At 24.9% G+C, this 22,542-nt stretch overlaps 1 protein-coding gene across 1 annotated transcript; it reads left to right on the forward strand.

The window, feature by feature from the left end:
- Positions 1-8,292: 8,292 nt before the first annotated feature.
- Positions 8,293-15,570, forward strand: LOC126894417 (uncharacterized). The gene is made up of 4 exons (XM_050665448.1): positions 8,293-9,184; positions 9,245-9,319; positions 9,395-9,475; positions 15,390-15,570. The coding sequence occupies exons 1-4, from the start codon at positions 8,317-8,319 to the stop codon at positions 15,470-15,472; spliced, it is 1,107 nt and encodes a 368-aa protein (XP_050521405.1). The 5' UTR covers positions 8,293-8,316; the 3' UTR covers positions 15,473-15,570.
- The last annotated feature ends 6,972 nt before the right edge of the window (positions 15,571-22,542 follow it).

Here is a 22,542-nt window from a genome sequence, read left to right on the forward strand (position 1 = left end):
AGGTCACAGTTTACTTTTTTCAATCCGTGAATGAAGGACCATATAATGAATGAGCGCAATGCTCGATAATTAATTTACCAACTCGATAACCGTACGTTATATTGAATATATTGACCATATATTGAATGAGCGCAATGCTCGATAATTAATTTACCAAAAAAAGAACAATTATTTTGTCTTTAATATAACCTCATACCTGTGAGAAGACGTACGGTTGGTTCATCAAAAGAAATCAATAGTTGTATATAGAATAAAAATTTAATATTTTTATTTGTAATCAAAAGTACTATTACAAGTACTATTAAATACTATTACAAGAATAAATTGCATAAGCAGCAAAAGAAACTTATAAATTAAATTAAATGAATTTAACTTTAAGTACAACAAAAAAGAAAATATCAATACTTGGCAGCAGTTGCCGAATAACATGAACAACACACAACAACGATAATAATGGAAAAACAATTTTCCCATGGACAGTGCAGTATGTACAAAGGCATTAGTTGCCGATAAAACGACACAAACAAACAATTAAAATAGATATTTACAATAACAACAACGAAAAAGGAAGGGAGTAAACTCGATAGACAACAATAACGAAAACAACTTATTTACATAGACATATATACACTATATACATTTTTGCATGAACATNTATTTAAACTATTTAAATATATGTGCTTCAATTTGAAAAAATAAGGTAGACACATTTATAAGGTATAAGGGACGAACGTAATATAAAGAATGATTCATTAAGGATAAGAAACTCATTTTCTCGAAATCTATTGAAGATTTTTAATTTTTAAAAAGGAAAATATTGTTTATAGATTGTAGTGTTTTTTTGATTAAAACAACACAATAATATATAGTTAAATAACTTTTCTTATCCCTAAGGGGATAAGAAATTCTAGCATTAATTTTCTTAAATGAGTACTTCTATATTTACCATGATAATTTGATGGAACCAAAATTTACAGACAATTTTATTCATATAATTTATTTTTCAAACTAATAATGAATTTTTATTATAATTACAAATATTTAACAATTTAAAAAAACGAACCAACAGGATTATTTGTAAATGTTTTTTCTATCATATTATCATGGTAAATATAGGGGAACTTATAAAAAAAATTAATTCTAAGGTAATTTATCCTTGATATTCTTTTGATCCTTTTTGAATCAAACAATATTTTCGTTTACAAAATTAAAAAATTTTCAAAAATAAGTCCGTTACCCTTAAGGAAGCACTTTGTATATTGTATGATTCATTGTAAAAACCTGTACCTAAAATAAAAAAAATACTCAATATACTTTTTATGTTTCAATTAATTAAGTGGTTAATAATAAATAATTCATCTTGTATATATGTTTGCACAGTTATAGACTCTTGAGAATGGCCCTACTGCCGTCCGTTATTATCATTCCAGTCGGAGTGGCAGCATATGGGCGGTGATAGAGCTGGCAGTCCGTGATGGTTTGATTTTTTTTTTTGTATTATTGTTAACGGTTATATCATGTTCAGTGTTTGAATTATGTATTTGTAACTTATTATTTTTAATGAAGTTATTTTAATAGAAAATTCGTCGCAATTGGCGGCTAGTGGAAGTTATATTTAAAAGTTTTTAAGGCACATTTTATTGAAGTAATATTATTTTTAATTATCTAAATAATTGCTATGATTATAGTATTAAGATCAATAATATTTATAATCCTAGAATTACTCTAGTCACTTAGGTTAACCACTCCTTTATAGGAGTATGGTGGCGAATAATAAACAGAAATATAAAATTTTTCATTAAAACAAATTTTGGATCCAATTATTGTTATAGTGGTGATACAGTTAATATTGTATAATTTAAGGTTTTTGTGTTGTGTATTTTATTATTATTATTATGAATAATAATTAATATAATAATAATAATTAATGAAAAATATAAATAACAGACTTTTTAAAATATACTCATAAAATGTATTATTATTAATAATTAATTGTGTTTTACATTAAATATTAAAACAATGCATATGAACTAAATTAAACACAATTATTTTATATAGTAATGGAACATAATGAACAATTATGACATGAAAATTAACTTAAATGAACTCATAATATGGTCTCATATTATCTGTATATTCAATTTGTAAGTTTGAATCATCTTTTGCTTCACACATGACATCTAATATTAAACAAAAAGAAATTATATAAAAGAAATTGCCAATCATATTGATCGAATAAAATAATAGCACAATATTTTATAACAATGGTGACACATCAAAAAAATATTGGTTTTTTTGAGTAATTTCTTTTCAAACGTTATCTGACATTTTTACATCAACCTTATTTTAAATAAAAAAACTTAATAATATATTTTTATATCAAATTATGAGTAGTAGAGGAGTAAAGTATGATTGCCATACCCTCCTAACCTAACCTAAGTAGAACTTTTAAGAAAAAAAAAAACTTGAAAAAACGTCGAAAATTAGCGATTTTTAAATTTGTAATTTTTTTGGAGATTTCCTCCATTGACGGGGAATTAAAAGCACTGACAACAACATCCCATGATAGGAGTCATTAAAAATAATATAAAAAGGCTTAGTTCTGCTTGCACAGCGCAAGCAAGCCAGCCGTCGATCGGCTCTTCTCCACTTTTGAAGCTCTTGATTCAATATAGAATTCAGAATTATTTTGTTCAGTTTATTTTCTCAAAATAGCCGCGGCCACGTGTTGTTGTCGATACATATAAAATTTTAAAGAATCAAGTATTTATAAAGAGACTAATCTTAAAAAAATTAATAGTTTCCATGTAATTAATAACCTCATGTAGATATTATGCAACATATTTTTGAAGAGGTGTGCCATTTGGTCAAACCATGCCAAATCATCCAGAAGTGGTTGCACGACCACCTCATATTTTTCTGAAATTTTCAGGGTGTATTCATTATGGTATATATTTAAATTAAAACAATTTTTTTTTTTTTTTTATGATCTTCCTATTTTTATGGCTATTTCAATGTAAAAAAAGTTAAAAATAGCTAGATCGTTAAAAAACACACAGATTATTCAATTTTAACTCAATCGAATTAAAATTAATCACAGATTTTTATCAATTAATAACAATAACATAAGAAGTCTTAAGATATCATTAACTGACATTTATGAAGACACAATATTCTAACTACTAAAAAAACCATGATTATAAATATTTTACAATATTATCATAATAATTTAATTTATTTATTTTTTATTTTCGAATTAAAATAATGAATTGAATATTTATAACGTGTTTAATAATTATATTGAATTATAATATATTACATATACAATGATATACAAAAAAAATTACAAAAATGTGGTTTGAAAACAACAAAAAACTATCATTAAATTATTTGATTTTTCTGATTTTCTAATGCTAAATTTTACCTGTTACACATTTTTCTAAAACTTCAAATTTTTATGATGTATAAAACAGATATATATCTACAAAACTAAAAAAAAAATTTTTGGAAATTAGATTACCCAACAGAGATATTGCACTTAGAATACACGTATTTTTATAAAATTTATAACTTTGTAGGCCTCTAAATCCCAAGATAATTGTTTTAAATATTTGAAATTTAGTTGAAACATAGATTATACACTATACAATACCACATGTAAAAATCACAATAAAATTTAAGTGAGCTCAAAAATTTTCACAAAAAAAGCGCCATTTTTTGAAAGTCATTAAAGTTTAGAATTTTTTTTTTTTTTTATGTAAACTTTAAGTTATAATAGGGTCAAATCTAAAATTTTAATTCGATTGAGTGAAATTGAATAATCTGTGTGTTTTTTAACGATCTAGCTATTTTTAACTTTTTTTACATTGAAATAGCCATAAAAATAGGAAGNATAAAATAATAACTTTTTAATGGTTTTAAGTGAGCTCAAAAATTTTCACAAAAAAAGCGCCATTTTTTGAAAGTCATTAAAGTTTAGAATTTTTTTTTTTTTTTATGTAAACTTTAAGTTATAATAGGGTCAAATCTAAAATTTTAATTCGATTGAGTGAAATTGAATAATCTGTGTGTTTTTTAACGATCTAGCTATTTTTAACTTTTTTTACATTGAAATAGCCATAAAAATAGGAAGATCATAAAAAAAAAAAAAAATTGTTTTAATTTAAATATAGAATAATGAATATACCCTGAAAATTTCAGAAAAATATGAGGTGGTCGTGCAACCACTTCTGGATGATTTGGCATGGATTGACCCCATTGTATAATTATTTACTTTAAATAAACTAAACAATAGGAAGAATATATTCAATAATGGTAGTTAAGAAGATGGTAATATTTCACCACCTATTTTCTCAACACATAGATTTTTTTTTATTAAAAATATCAGCAAGCGAAATGTGGAATTTTGTTAATTTTTCTTTCTTTGATGGTAGGAAATCTAGCACCAGAGGATATTGAGGCCTGGTTATTTTATTTAAAGTTTTTAAAAATAATAGATATTTATTGAGTTATTATTTTTCTGAAAGTAAAATTTCATTGCTTACTGACTTGATAAAACAGCACCATGAATATTATATTTATTTATTTAACGATACCTAAAAACCAAAGCACCAATTAATGGTACATTATCTAAAAATAATTTAAGTGTCATGGCCATTGAGACATTTTTGGTGCTTTAGGTTTGAAGGTAAACATAAAGAATTTTAACATATGCTAGCTAAAAAAATTCAAATTAGATTTGCAGGTTATATAATGAATTCAGATAAATACGACCTTATAACATGTTAATAACATTGATTTAACTCGCTATAATTTTAAAAAGAAACTTTAAAACATTGACGAATCCAGCAGAATATAAAATCTACGGAGTAGCACAATTTAATGGAATTTCTTATAAGTATAATTTGGGGATTTTTCCCATATACAGGGAACAAGGGAAATTTTTTCAATTTTTAAGGCTAATGTCTTCAATTTGATACGATTTGTGATCGTTTGACGTATCGTTGAAAGAAATCGGTTCGGTNAAAAAAAAAAAAATTGTTTTAATTTAAATATAGAATAATGAATATACCCTGAAAATTTCAGAAAAATATGAGGTGGTCGTGCAACCACTTCTGGATGATTTGGCATGGATTGACCCCATTGTATAATTATTTACTTTAAATAAACTAAACAATAGGAAGAATATATTCAATAATGGTAGTTAAGAAGATGGTAATATTTCACCACCTATTTTCTCAACACATAGATTTTTTTTTATTAAAAATATCAGCAAGCGAAATGTGGAATTTTGTTAATTTTTCTTTCTTTGATGGTAGGAAATCTAGCACCAGAGGATATTGAGGCCTGGTTATTTTATTTAAAGTTTTTAAAAATAATAGATATTTATTGAGTTATTATTTTTCTGAAAGTAAAATTTCATTGCTTACTGACTTGATAAAACAGCACCATGAATATTATATTTATTTATTTAACGATACCTAAAAACCAAAGCACCAATTAATGGTACATTATCTAAAAATAATTTAAGTGTCATGGCCATTGAGACATTTTTGGTGCTTTAGGTTTGAAGGTAAACATAAAGAATTTTAACATATGCTAGCTAAAAAAATTCAAATTAGATTTGCAGGTTATATAATGAATTCAGATAAATACGACCTTATAACATGTTAATAACATTGATTTAACTCGCTATAATTTTAAAAAGAAACTTTAAAACATTGACGAATCCAGCAGAATATAAAATCTACGGAGTAGCACAATTTAATGGAATTTCTTATAAGTATAATTTGGGGATTTTTCCCATATACAGGGAACAAGGGAAATTTTTTCAATTTTTAAGGCTAATGTCTTCAATTTGATACGATTTGTGATCGTTTGACGTATCGTTGAAAGAAATCGGTTCGGTGAGAGCTAAGAAAAAGAAGCGACTAACATAAAAATCCCAGCAAAGGTAGCTAATTGGTTTTCTATGACATTGCTGTCACAGTCACGGATTGTTTATTATCAATTATGACTATCAATAGATATACTTTTTATATTGACAGTGTATTTATTAACTCACAACAATATGCCTTACTACTGTCGTAATATGTCCAATGCTTCGCTTACGCATCTTACATTTATCAATGTAAAATTTATAATCTATATTTCATATTACTTGTGTTAATTTGAATTTTATTTTTAAATATGATTGTCGGCGAACAGAGAGGCATGTAGTTCGGACTGGTTGACCAACTGTCTAGCGTCACAGATGGGATCGGTACTACCTACTAGGCTGAGTGGTAATGAGTGTTGCTGGTAGTCTCAACAACGGTCAGTGTTCAGAACCAAGTAGAAGAAGAAGGCCGCAGCAGATATTCCCTTTTTTTATATTTAATATTAAATATTAAATATTAAATTTTTAGCTTTGATGCGAAGCTGAGAAGGTATTGGTTTTACTAAGATGCGTTTTTTTTTTTGTGCCTGTTACCACTTTTTCTCAGCTCTCACTAAACCGATTTCTTTCAATGATACGTCAAAAGATCACAATTCGTATCTAGTCGAGGACATTACCCTCAGAAATTGAAAAAAATATATACCAAATGATAGGTAAAGACATCATGCATCTATAAAAAAAAGAATTATATTGATTCATACATTTTTCAAAATGTTATATCATTATAAAGTTAAAAATATAAAAAAGAATTTTTTTACAAAAATCGTATTTTTATAATTAACTTTGATGTCTGTTTTCACTATGAAGATAAAATAAAGTCCGAAATTTTTTTTTTTCGTGATAAAGTATATTGCATTAACTTTAATTTAAGATATATATAAAAGTGTCAGACTTTCCAGAACACTTTCAAATTTTAAGTTGAAAAAGTAAATTTTTTGTAAAAAAGTTGTCATTTTAAATCACCCCCAGTGGGCAGGTAAAAAGTCAGATTTATAAAAAAAATATACCCAATGATAGGTAATGACATCATGCATCTATAAAAAAAAAATTATATTCATACGTTCATTTTTGAAAAAGTTACGGCACTTTTTAGTAAAAAAAATTGAAAAAATTTCGAAAATTAGCGATTTTTAAATTTGTAATTTTTTTGGAGGTGTCCCCCATTTATGGGGACGAGGGAATTTTTTTCAATTTTTGAGGGTAAAGTCTTCGACTAGATACGATTTGTGATCTTTTGACGTATCANTTTTTGAGGGTAATGTCTTCGACTAGATACGATTTGTGATCTTTTGACGTATCATTGAAAGAAATCGGTTCGGTGAGAGCTGAGAAAAAGTGGTAACAGACACAAAAAAAAAACACATCTTAGTAAAACCATACCTTCTCAGTTTCGCATCGAAGCTAATATTTGTTATTTCATAAGGAAACTACTTTAGAACTTGAATATTTTTTTGTGTGTTCAAATGAAATTACATTGATAAAATTATTTATGTTTTAGATTTAAACTTCTATTTCTTTACAATGTACATAATATATAAATAAAAAGTAAAGGTGAATTATTTTAAAAAATAAGAACAATACATATTTCTTTTATTTTTGATCATTATTATACATAATATATTAAATATTCTTTTCCTGTACAAAACCGAAATTTTTTTCTTAATGTGTCATCATGGTTATAAAATTGAATATACTGATAATATGAGACCATATTATTAATTCATTTAAGTTAATTTTCATTTCTTAATTGTTCATTGAGTTCCATTACTATATAAAATAATTGTTTTAATTTAGTTCATATGCATTGTTTTAATATTTAATGTAAAACACAATTAATTATTATTAATAATACATTTTATTAGTATATCCAACAATCTATTATTTATATTTTTCATTAATTATTATAAATTAATTTTTATTATTAATAAAAAAAAAAAAATGACAATAATAATTGTTATTGTAGTAATAAAAAATTATGATGTGTGTTGGGTATATTTCTAAGATTTGGATATTTGGGGATTTGGTCAATTCGTGAGCAATGAGGTTATATAATCCGAGGGTTAAGAACATTAATGAAAAGTAGGTATAAAAATAAATTATTAAAGTTCCTCTTATAGAGATATTATAAATGACCAAACTGGTAAGAACCTAAAATAATACAATGAGGCAACGAAAATGCAATGACCATCTCACGAATACCTTTTTAATACCATAATTTATTAACACTACTCGTTCTCAGCAACGTTTACGCATACATTAATTTTATTTGCCTTTTTACATCTGTGTGTACACAATCAAAAATTGTTTAGAATTCTCATATTTTAGTATGAAAATATAAAAGTTGAAGAAAGTAGTATTATTATTTTTCGAAAATAAAAATGGCAGTACCTTTTAATATTCAAGTGTATTTTTATATATTTTTCGCTATTTTGTATTCTGCAGGAACACATAATAAAAAAAGAAACGCTGACATAATAAATAATTTACTACAACAACCAGGATGGAAGAATATTAATGATGTCAAACATATTAAATATAGGACGAAAGACATTTATCCAAACGAAATAATTAATAAACCTGTAACATTATACAATTGCAATAATTATGTACGGCACGGATCAATATTCCTTGGATGTTCTTACACTCAAGATTTAAATGTGATGTTCTTTACACTTTATAATTTTTATGAACATTGTTTTAAACTACTAAAATCTGATAAGGTTCGTGCGCACAAATGTACAGTAACACTTTTAGCAAAAATAATTGATATTGTTCCAATGGCCAAACTTATGGAAGGAGCTTTAAATGCTATAGAACAATGTCATAATAAGCCAATGAACATCCAAAGAAAACATTGTGTTATTTTAAGTGACGTTCTAACATATTTAAAGGAAAATGAACATTTAAAGAAGTTGATTCCATTGAGTATTGATAAGGATTCTATTAATGCAGCATTATTTAAAATTCAGAAATATATATCCAGAATGAAATTAGAACTTGAGGAAAATGTTAGATTTTGTGAACTAATATCATTAGATTTGTTTTCATTGTGGAATTTATGGAATATGGAATTCAACACATTAAACTTTCAAGGAATATATCAAGAACTATTCATTTTTCTTAGTGACAAAATTAATGATTTAATCTTAACGATAATATGTAAAAAGTATATTGAACTTGGATTTAAATTTGATTTGAATACATGTCAGACATTTTTACCTACTCCACAATCCAATGACAATCAAGGTATAATTTTTATCACAATATTAAACTCAATAAAAATTATTTTTTTATGAACATGTTTAGATACTACACAAAATCCAATAAATATGATACAATATGCCACTGAAGTAAATGCGATGAAAAAGATTGTACAAGAATGTAAAGTTTTAATTATATAGTATTCTACATATATTTTAATTTAAATTGAGCTTAATAGTATTTTAATATTTTTAGATATTATACAATACAAAAATTCTATAAATTTGGTGCAACCTACCAATGAAGTAGATAAACAGGATGGAATTAAAAAAGATGGTAATTATTTTATAATAAACAAGTGTACTTTTATTTATTTATAATATGTTATTAAAAAATCTAAAACTTAATAAACAATTTTTTTATTAACAAATTTAGATACCACTCAAAGTCTAATAAATTTGTCAGAACATACCAATGAACNGCCAGCTATGATGTATGGTTAATAGTGTTGGGCGGTTGATAAGAAAGTAGAGCAGAGAATAAGTGTAGCAGAGATGAGAATGCTTAGTTGGATGAGTGAAGTGACTAGAGAAGATGGGATAAGGAACGAGCATATAAGAGGAAGTATAGGTGTTGCGTCAATCGTGGATAAGACGATAGAAAATAGAGTTAGATTGTTTAGTCATGTTATGAGGAGAGAAGAATCGGAAGCTGTAAGAATCTTATAATACTCTAGTTTATAATAAATCGCACAAAATCTTTGTATCTACTTTTTAATTTAAATAATTTTATAATTGAATAATTTTTTTAGATATCATACAATATTCTTTTTAATAATTTGATGCAANAATTGAATAATTTTTTTAGATATCATACAATATTCTTTTTAATAATTTGATGCAACATACCAATGGAGTAGTTAAACATTGTTTAAAAAAGCTTTTATTTATTTATAGTATATGTTTACAATTAGAAAACAATATTCTTATCCACAATATTTTATCGATTAATTATGGAAAACTACAAAATTTATTTAGCTAAATGTACGAAGGCCGAATTGCATTTGCACAAATATATTGTGTTCTATATATAACACCAACTAAAAAATACAAAGTAATTGTAAACAAAAAATAGACGAACAAATAGAAATTCCTGATTTTTTTTAACATTTCAAAATAACTAAATTACACTACAATTATGTATCCATTATATTTTATCTCTTATTAAAGGAAAACTAGAAAATTTACCGAGCGCCATGTACAAAAACCGAATTAACTTTAAATTGTATTATATATATATATATATATATTATTCAAATTTATTCTCAACTCATTTTAAACTTGCGTAATTTTTTTTTTATTTCAAAATATATAATATTTCAAGTTACACGCAATTTATAATAATAAATTCAATCTTTTTTAATACTCGTGAATGAACTGTAATCATAAAATAATAAAAACAGAGTATGAAGCTCTACCATGTGTAATATATATCAAATGTCGTTATAACCTAACTGCATGAGTAACCTACGCTGGTTAACAAGTAATACTATATGCGTTACGTCGTGTAGCTTAATCTGTGAGTATTGTGTAAATAGCCCTTAACATGTCATGGTATCCGCAGAGTACCATCGACACATAACAATAGAGTACCGCCTTGTACGAATACCCTAAACGTCAATCGACAACTGCAGTGCGCCGACAACGATGACCATAAAACGGAAATAATTAAAATATAGTTAAGGCACCATACTCTAATTATTTCTTTCTGATTACGTGAATTCTGCCTAACGTAGCTGTGCGTAGGTGAACTCATGCAGTTAGTTTATTTGGAATTGCTCTAAATGTTACTATCAATAATATTTCTTTATGTATAAATTTGTCTATTGTAGACAAATTTATTCTATGCAATAAAAAAAAAAAAACTTACTTATAGTGAATGATCAAACACAAATCAACTTGCTTTATTAAGAAAATAACTTATAACAAAAATGAAACACAATTAAATAAAACCCAGCACAGGGGGGTCGCGGCACAGTGGTGACGTGGCATAGTTGGATCAAGTATTATGATATCTGACAGTGATTAAAATCACTAAAAAAAAACGCTTCGATGCAAATATTTAGACAGAGTTTAATTTTAAAAAATTGGCGAATTATTCCAAAAGCTACAAAATCTGCTAGTTCCTTATTAATATCCTGATTAAGATAAAGTATGTCGAATGAAAAAGGGACTATTAAAAAATATTATTTCTCATAAAAAAATTATGTTGATCCATACACTTTTCAAAAAGTTATATTATTATAAAGTTAAAAATGTAAAAAATATAATCGAGAATTTTCACACAATAATAGCATTCGGTAACTATTTTCACCATGAAGACAAAATAAAGTCCAAAATTTTTTTTTTGCATAATAAAGTACATTACATTAGCTTTAATTTAAAATATATATAAAAGTGTCAGACCTTCCGAAACATTGTTAAAAGTTAATTTTTTGTAAAAAAGTTGTCATTTTAAATCCCCCCTTGTGGGCAGGTTAAGGGTTAAGTTTATAAAAAAAAATACCAAATGAAAGGTAATGATATTGTGCATCTATATAAAAAATAATCATATTGAAATGTTCATTTTTGAAAAAGTTATGGTACTTTTAAGTAAAAAAAATTGAAAAAATTTCGAAAATTAGAGATTTTTAAATTTGTAATTTTTTTGGAGGTTTCCTCCATTTACGGGGAACGAGAGCATTTTTATCAATTTCTGAGGATAATGTCCTCGACTAGATACGATTTGTGATCTTTTGACGTATCATTGAAAGAAATCGGTTTAGTGAGAGCTGAGAAAAAGTGGTAACAGGCACAAAAAAAAAAACGCATCTTAGTAAAACCAATACCTTCTCAGCTTCGCATCAAAGCTAAAAATTTAATATTTAATATTTAATATGAAATATAAAAAAAGGGAATATCTGCTGCGGCCTTCTTCTTCTACTTGGTTCTGAACACTGACCGTTGTTGAGACTACCAGCAACACTCATTACCACTCAGCCTAGTAGGTAGTACCGATCCCATCTGTGACGCTAGACAGTTGGTCAACCAGTCCGAACTACATGCCTCTCTGTTCGCCGACAATCATATTTAAAAATAAAATTCAAATTAACACAAGTAATATGAAATATAGATTATAAATTTTACATTGATAAATGTAAGATGCGTAAGCGAAGCATTGGACATATTACGACAGTAGTAAGGCATATTGTTGTGAGTTAATAAATACACTGTCAATATAAAAAGTATATCTATTGATAGTCATAATTGATAATAAACAATCCGTGACTGTGACAGCAATGTCATAGAAAACCAATTAGCTACCTTTGCTGGGATTTTTATGTTAGTCGCTTCTTTTTCTTAGCTCTTACCGAACCGATTTCTTTCAACGATACGTCAAACGATCACAAATCGTATCAAATTGAAGACATTAGCCTTAAAAATTGAAAAAATTTCCCTTGTTCCCTGTATATGGGAAAAATCCCCAAATTATACTTATAAGAAATTCCATTAAATTGTGCTACTCCGTAGATTTTATATTCTGCTGGATTCGTCAATGTTTTAAAGTTTCTTTTTAAAATTATAGCGAGTTAAATCAATGTTATTAACATGTTATAAGGTCGTATTTATCTGAATTCATTATATAACCTGCAAATCTAATTTGAATTTTTTTAGCTAGCATATGTTAAAATTCTTTATGTTTACCTTCAAACCTAAAGCACCAAAAATGTCTCAATGGCCATGACACTTAAATTATTTTTAGATAATGTACCATTAATTGGTGCTTTGGTTTTTAGGTATCGTTAAATAAATAAATATAATATTCATGGTGCTGTTTTATCAAGTCAGTAAGCAATGAAATTTTACTTTCAGAAAAATAATAACTCAATAAATATCTATTATTTTTAAAAACTTTAAATAAAATAACCAGGCCTCAATATCCTCTGGTGCTAGATTTCCTACCATCAAAGAAAGAAAAATTAACAAAATTCCACATTTCGCTTGCTGATATTTTTAATAAAAAAAAATCTATGTGTTGAGAAAATAGGTGGTGAAATATTACCATCTTCTTAACTACCATTATTGAATATATTCTTCCTATTGTTTAGTTTATTTAAAGTAAATAATTATACAATGGGGTCAATCCATGCCAAATCATCCAGAAGTGGTTGCACGACCACCTCATATTTTTCTGAAATTTTCAGGGTATATTCATTATTCTATATTTAAATTAAAACAATTTTTTTTTTTTTTTATGATCTTCCTATTTTTATGGCTATTTCAATGTAAAAAAAGTTAAAAATAGCTAGATCGTTAAAAAACACACAGATTATTCAATTTNTTGTTTAGTTTATTTAAAGTAAATAATTATACAATGGGGTCAATCCATGCCAAATCATCCAGAAGTGGTTGCACGACCACCTCATATTTTTCTGAAATTTTCAGGGTATATTCATTATTCTATATTTAAATTAAAACAATTTTTTTTTTTTTTTATGATCTTCCTATTTTTATGGCTATTTCAATGTAAAAAAAGTTAAAAATAGCTAGATCGTTAAAAAACACACAGATTATTCAATTTCACTCAATCGAATTAAAATTTTAGATTTGACCCTATTATAACTTAAAGTTTACATAAAAAAAAAAAAAAATTCTAAACTTTAATGACTTTCAAAAAATGGCGCTTTTTTTGTGAAAATTTTTGAGCTCACTTAAATTTTATTGTGATTTTTACATGTGGTATTGTATAGTGTATAATCTATGTTTCAACTAAATTTCAAATATTTAAAACAATTATCTTGGGATTTAGAGGCCTACAAAGTTATAAATTTTATAAAAATACGTGTATTCTAAGTGCAATATCTCTGTTGGGTAATCTAATTTCCAAAAATTTTTTTTTTAGTTTTGTAGATATATATCTGTTTTATACATCATAAAAATTTGAAGTTTTAGAAAAATGTGTAACAGGTAAAATTTAGCATTAGAAAATCAGAAAAATCAAATAATTTAATGATAGTTTTTTGTTGTTTTCAAACCACATTTTTGTAATTTTTTTTGTATATCATTGTATATGTAATATATTATAATTCAATATAATTATTAAACACGTTATAAATATTCAATTCATTATTTTAATTCGAAAATAAAAAATAAATAAATTAAATTATTATGATAATATTGTAAAATATTTATAATCATGGTTTTTTTAGTAGTTAGAATATTGTGTCTTCATAAATGTCAGTTAATGATATCTTAAGACTTCTTATGTTATTGTTATTAATTGATAAAAATCTGTGATTAATTTTAATTCGATTGAGTTAAAATTGAATAATCTGTGTGTTTTTTAACGATCTAGCTATTTTTAACTTTTTTTACATTGAAATAGCCATAAAAATAGGAAGATCATAAAAAAAAAAAAAAAATTGTTTTAATTTAAATATATACCATAATGAATACACCCTGAAAATTTCAGAAAAATATGAGGTGGTCGTGCAACCACTTCTGGATGATTTGGCATGGTTTGACCAAATGGCACACCTCTTCAAAAATATGTTGCATAATATCTACATGAGGTTATTAATTACATGGAAACTATTAATTTTTTTAAGATTAGTCTCTTTATAAATACTTGATTCTTTAAAATTTTATATGTATCGACAACAACACGTGGCCGCGGCTATTTTGAGAAAATAAACTGAACAAAATAATTCTGAATTCTATATTGAATCAAGAGCTTCAAAAGTGGAGAAGAGCCGATCGACGGCTGGCTTGCTTGCGCTGTGCAAGCAGAACTAAGCCTTTTTATATTATTTTTAATGACTCCTATCATGGGATGTTGTTGTCAGTGCTTTTAATTCCCCGTCAATGGAGGAAATCTCCAAAAAAATTACAAATTTAAAAATCGCTAATTTTCGACGTTTTTTCAAGTTTTTTTTTTTCTTAAAAGTTCTACTTAGGTTAGGTTAGGAGGGTATGGCAATCATACTTTACTCCTCTACTACTCATAATTTGATATAAAAATATATTATTAAGTTTTTTTATTTAAAATAAGGTTGATGTAAAAATGTCAGATAACGTTTGAAAAGAAATTACTCAAAAAAACCAATATTTTTTTGATGTGTCACCATTGTTATAAAATATTGTGCTATTATTTTATTCGATCAATATGATTGGCAATTTCTTTTATATAATTTCTTTTTGTTTAATATTAGATGTCATGTGTGAAGCAAAAGATGATTCAAACTTACAAATTGAATATACAGATAATATGAGACCATATTATGAGTTCATTTAAGTTAATTTTCATGTCATAATTGTTCATTATGTTCCATTACTATATAAAATAATTGTGTTTAATTTAGTTCATATGCATTGTTTTAATATTTAATGTAAAACACAATTAATTATTAATAATAATACATTTTATGAGTATATTTTAAAAAGTCTGTTATTTATATTTTTCATTAATTATTATTATTATATTAATTATTATTCATAATAATAATAATAAAATACACAACACAAAAACCTTAAATTATACAATATTAACTGTATCACCACTATAACAATAATTGGATCCAAAATTTGTTTTAATGAAAAATTTTATATTTCTGTTTATTATTCGCCACCATACTCCTATAAAGGAGTGGTTAACCTAAGTGACTAGAGTAATTCTAGGATTATAAATATTATTGATCTTAATACTATAATCATAGCAATTATTTAGATAATTAAAAATAATATTACTTCAATAAAATGTGCCTTAAAAACTTTTAAATATAACTTCCACTAGCCGCCAATTGCGACGAATTTTCTATTAAAATAACTTCATTAAAAATAATAAGTTACAAATACATAATTCAAACACTGAACATGATATAACCGTTAACAATAATACAAAAAAAAAAATCAAACCATCACGGACTGCCAGCTCTATCACCGCCCATATGCTGCCACTCCGACTGGAATGATAATAACGGACGGCAGTAGGGCCATTCTCAAGAGTCTATAACTGTGCAAACATATATACAAGATGAATTATTTATTATTAACCACTTAATTAATTGAAACATAAAAAGTATATTGAGTATTTTTTTTATTTTAGGTACAGGTTTTTACAATGAATCATACAATATACAAAGTGCTTCCTTAAGGGTAACGGACTTATTTTTGAAAATTTTTTAATTTTGTAAACGAAAATATTGTTTGATTCAAAAAGGATCAAAAGAATATCAAGGATAAATTACCTTAGAATTAATTTTTTTTATAAGTTCCCCTATATTTACCATGATAATATGATAGAAAAAACATTTACAAATAATCCTGTTGGTTCGTTTTTTTAAATTGTTAAATATTTGTAATTATAATAAAAATTCATTATTAGTTTGAAAAATAAATTATATGAATAAAATTGTCTGTAAATTTTGGTTCCATCAAATTATCATGGTAAATATAGAAGTACTCATTTAAGAAAATTAATGCTAGAATTTCTTATCCCCTTAGGGATAAGAAAAGTTATTTAACTATATATTATTGTGTTGTTTTAATCAAAAAAACACTACAATCTATAAACAATATTTTCCTTTTTAAAAATTAAAAATCTTCAATAGATTTCGAGAAAATGAGTTTCTTATCCTTAATGAATCATTCTTTATATTACGTTCGTCCCTTATACCTTATAAATGTGTCTACCTTATTTTTTCAAATTGAAGCACATATATTTAAATAGTTTAAATNGATGTTCATGCAAAAATGTATATAGTGTATATATGTCTATGTAAATAAGTTGTTTTCGTTATTGTTGTCTATCGAGTTTACTCCCTTCCTTTTTCGTTGTTGTTATTGTAAATATCTATTTTAATTGTTTGTTTGTGTCGTTTTATCGGCAACTAATGCCTTTGTACATACTGCACTGTCCATGGGAAAATTGTTTTTCCATTATTATCGTTGTTGTGTGTTGTTCATGTTATTCGGCAACTGCTGCCAAGTATTGATATTTTCTTTTTTGTTGTACTTAAAGTTAAATTCATTTAATTTAATTTATAAGTTTCTTTTGCTGCTTATGCAATTTATTCTTGTAATAGTATTTAATAGTACTTGTAATAGTACTTTTGATTACAAATAAAAATATTAAATTTTTATTCTATATACAACTATTGATTTCTTTTGATGAACCAACCGTACGTCTTCTCACAGGTATGAGGTTATATTAAAGACAAAATAATTGTTCTTTTTTTGGTAAATTAATTATCGAGCATTGCGCTCATTCAATATATGGTCAATATATTCAATATAACGTACGGTTATCGAGTTGGTAAATTAATTATCGAGCATTGCGCTCATTCATTATATGGTCCTTCATTCACGGATTGAAAAAAGTAAACTGTGACCTTTTTATATTATTTATAGTTCACTTAAATTACTATTCAATTTCGATTCGTTTTCGTATTTTTTTTTGTTTTTGTTTCTAATTAACAGTTGATTATTTTGCTTTAAATCTATTTTGTTAATTGTGTAAATAGTGCTATTAATNTTTTTTTTTCTAAATAGATTATAAGTACATCTTACATTTGACATACTTTTTATTAAAATTGGACAATTTCCCCTTACATAGGGGGCGTTCAAAACTTGAAACTTTATACAAAAAATATAACTTTTTTCATCTTTACTTTTGAAAATGTTCCGGAAATATTAACACTTTTATTTAATCTTAAATTAAAGCTTATATTATATACTTTAATATGAAAAAAAAAAAAAAATTCGAAATATTCATTTTCTTTTTGGTGAAAATGGCTACCGTATTCAAAAATATGCTATTTTTGTGTGTAAAATTCTGGTTTTTGTATTTTATTTTAAAATATCTTATAAAGGAAATATACTGACTTTCATGATTATTATATAATTTATTTGACACATTATAAAGTTCATAGACATAAGAAATTAAACTTATTAAAATTTTTTTGCTTTTTTAAAGTCGAATAAGTAACTTTTAAATTTGACTTAGCTTCAATTGCTAATTTTATCACGCGACGATAGCGACGAAGAGTTGCCGAATCGTCTTCAATAAATATCAAGGATCCCATTCTTNGCCGAATCGTCTTCAATAAATATCAAGGATCCCATTCTTTTTTAAAGAAAAATGTTGATACCAAAAACTCTTATTTTAATTCAGTAGTTACGTTTATACAGCATTTTGAAGTTTGTTAAATTTTGAGTTTTTTTACAATTAAAATGTTATGTATCATAATTTATATGAGTTGTCAGTTATATCTGTTCCACTCTGTATACACTTTTTCAAATTAATAATCACGAATTTTAATTTTCTTCTATATTACGATAAAGTATTCTTTGTTTAAGTAACTAACAAATACACAAGTACATAGTATAACATGTATTTGATTGTTTGGCACTTATTTTTTCTATTTCCAATTAAAATTCAGTAGCATTGAATATGGTATACTCAAGTGGTTTATTAAAACAATTTCAGTGAATCGAAATTAATTAAACATGATAAATCTTGTGTTATTAACTGCTCATCTGCGTATCAATTAGATCCAATAGAATTATTTGTTTATGGCCACTAATGTACTAAATCTGGATCTAAATACTGATAATATCAATTATTGCGCATGTCATTTTATTAACGGATTTAGGGTTTAGATTTTTTTTACTAAAAATAAGCTTAATAATTTTTAATATTAATTAATATTTATTTTTATAGTAATATTTAGTGACACATTTGCCTATTTGTCGGCAACTCAACAAAGAAAAAGTAATGGGATACCGATATCCATTGAGCATCTGGCGTTTTATTTTAAAATATTCTTTCAATGAGAATGGTATATTGATTCCCTTAACATCAATATACATCAACGAAAACAAAAAATATAAGTTAATGCATTTGTTTCAAGTTAGATGTTAAAATAATTTAGTTAAGAGCGTAAACACAATATATTCTAGGAAGATGAAAATTCTTATCATGATTAAAATATCATTTTATTTGAAAACTCGTTTTTTTTATTTAAAATTTTATATCAGCAGACTTTTTATTAGCTCCAATACGATAATGAGAAGCATAGGCGGAATTAAGTAGGGACATTGGCGACTAAGCCTGTCAAAACTTGAGAAAATGTTATGTTATATAATAAAAAATGTAGTATATATAGTAAATGGAAAAAAACTATTCTTCCCAAATTTTTCTCCTCACATTTTTGGATTATATTAAGATGACATCAATTTTATGAACGTTTTTTTTTTATTTATATACAACAGAGGTTGAAACTTTTTAAATAGAAACCTCTAAGAACCAGTTCAAAAACGCTAATAATGAAAAGAAATCGGAAACCTAATCGGAACTTTCAATTATTTATTGTAAAGAATTATTTAAAGTATTGAGATCGTATTATCGTACACGTATCACCGCGTAAGTTTATATGATTCACGCATTATAGTGCTAAGATATTAATGTTCTAAAAATCTTTTGAGTTCAAAAATAATTATATATAGCTTTTTAATATTTTTATGGCTTACTTATCAGCTTTCATATTTGTAGTATCTTATAGCTTTGAATTTCTATGGATTCTTAATGTTTTCTGTATTTTTATGGTTTTTCCTTGGTTTTGCATTTCTATTGCTTTTCAATATTTAAATTGTTGTTTTAAGACTAAAAATTATATCCCTGCCGAAAATTCTTTGGTGTAGATGCAATAGAAAAATTTCCAGTAAACAAAAATTCTGTATAATTACCATAAATTATACCAAATTTAAAAAATAAATATAACTCTAAAGCATTTGTAAACTCAAAAACAAAGTTGAATAACTGGTTTATTGTTGTTTGAAATAACTATACCTCTAATTCCTTGTGATCGAATTTTCTGAAGCTAAATTTTGAATGTGATCATTAATTTACTTATTGACCAATGCTGAACCATTTAATAACATTACAAAATGTTATAATAACAAGCTAAAATAATATACTCGAAAAATCCCAATAATTGATTTTTACGATCATTTTATATCACTATTTAAGGATATTTATATATGTCATAAATAACTACAATTATAATTGGTTATTATTAATAAATAGTTTATTAAAATGTTTTTAAAATATTATAATATAACAATGAAAATTTATTCATTTTTTAGATATTTTTTGACAAGAGGATATTTCTTTCAAAGCTACCACTTGGATGTTTAAAAATAAATAATAATGTGAAAATTAATACTTAAATTGATACTTCTTCAAAATTAAAAAAAAATTGTCTTCATTATTCGTAAATTTAAGGAAGTCCCCCCAAAAAATACTATTTTTTAATGGACAAATTTTGATATTTTAAAAAATAATTTACTAAAAATTAATGTAACTTTTTAAAAAATGATTGAATTAAAACTCAAATCCAAAAAGTTACAATATAATATTAAATGTATAGTCATTAATTAGGGCCGGCAGATGGGCAAAGCTACCAACGTACTTGCTCTTTAAAAAGCCTCTTACGAAAAAACAAAAAGCAAGGAAAAATCTATTTTACTAAAAAAATATTAAAAAGACTCCGAAAAAACAATTTTGTATTGGGTTCTGCAATATTTAACGCCGACAGTGCAATAAATACACGTATTTTAAATTGATAAATATATATGTATATATATTTATTTTTTATGTTTTTTTTTTTTTTTAGTTAAAATAACACGTATATTATATAATAATTATACACATAAATTTAAACACAATATGATACCTGAAATAATAATAATTTGTAATTTATCAATAAATTAAATTGACTTATAGTTAAATTGTACACATATATGTGTTAATTGATTAATGTTTTCAAAATATTGGAATTGACAAGTACATTAAGTCTAAAAAGTAGACCATACAATTTTTTACATTTATTATTTTTCTTATAACTAACCAACTCACTCAATACTTTCATAAATTTTTTATTACAAAAAATTTATAAAAAAAATAACCTTATTTTTTCAATAGTATTTTTCAACAAATTTTTGAATACGGAAAGTGCTTGACTAACATTTTAATTTAATATCAACTATAATTATACAATGATCTATTTATGTATTTATTATCAAGTTATATAAATTTTTAAATAAATACACAAAAAAAAACAATAAAAATTTTTTTTATATCATGAACGTTTTAATCGAACATTCTCGTGAAATTTATTTTATTTTTATAATAGTTATTCAAATTGTTTAATTGTAGAGATATAAAAAAATTTAGAAGATTTTTTTTTATCTTTCACAAAAAGTTCAATAATTTAGTCAACACTATTAAATTTTTAATCGACTCATCAAAATTTTAATCAATCAAAATAAATGTATTGACAATCAATACATTTATTTATTTATTCAATACAATACTGTTTTGTAATAAAGCCTTAATATTCTTCAGAGTGCATATATTAATTTAGTATTCAATAGTGCCTAACGTAAGCTTAATTACATCCTTTGATTAATTTATTTTTAAACGACAAATAATACTTTTAAATTGTTTAACTTTGGAAGACTTTAAACAAAACTTATGAATTGATACTCTAGAAATAAGTAATAATCAATTGTGTTAATAATACAAGTCTTTCTTAAACAATAATAAATCATAATATCAATAAACATTTGATTATTTATACTTATAGAAATATGTTTTCAAGAATTGTCATGAAAATAATTCATTCCTTTATTACTTGGATGGTTATAAAGTCCAATTGGTGTTTCTGTAAAATTATCGAAATACATACTCAAACTTAATATTTCTATTTATTTGATTATGTTTAAGTATAAAATGATTTTCAATAAGTTAATAATGAATAATTAAAAAATAAAATAAACACCACATGGAAAGTAAAAAAAGTTCTCAAAAATATGGAATATTTTTACAGTCGAAAGTAAAAATAACAATATATAACTTAAAAATGTTGCCTAATCTTTAATTATTATAACATTATCGTAAAAATTCAAATTATTTAACCATTTTATTTAATTATTTAAAATATTTCTTGTACTGATATAATTACTTAGAGATTCACATAATCTTAATATTAAATTTTAAAAAACTATATTTTACACAGGTGCAATTAGAAATTTTAAATTTATGATAATTCAATATTAAAAAAAAATCATAATAAGAATATAATCTTTCAACTAGAATTGATCAATGATCAAATTACTAGACAATTCTTTTTTATAAAATAATCAAAAAGCACTTGCTCTACTGATACAAATGTCAGTAATTTTTTGTCGAGATTATTTTATTGGAAGGAAATGGAAATATTATTTGAAGTTAGTAGCTTGCTTTCCAACAGATTAAATTCTAGCTGCACCAAATCAAATATATGTGAGATTTAATATTTTCAA

The sequence above is a fragment of the Daktulosphaira vitifoliae genome, unplaced genomic scaffold (assembly GCF_025091365.1).
Source record: "Daktulosphaira vitifoliae isolate Bord-2020 unplaced genomic scaffold, ASM2509136v1 Scaffold_1, whole genome shotgun sequence".
NCBI lineage: Eukaryota > Metazoa > Arthropoda > Insecta > Hemiptera > Phylloxeridae > Daktulosphaira > Daktulosphaira vitifoliae.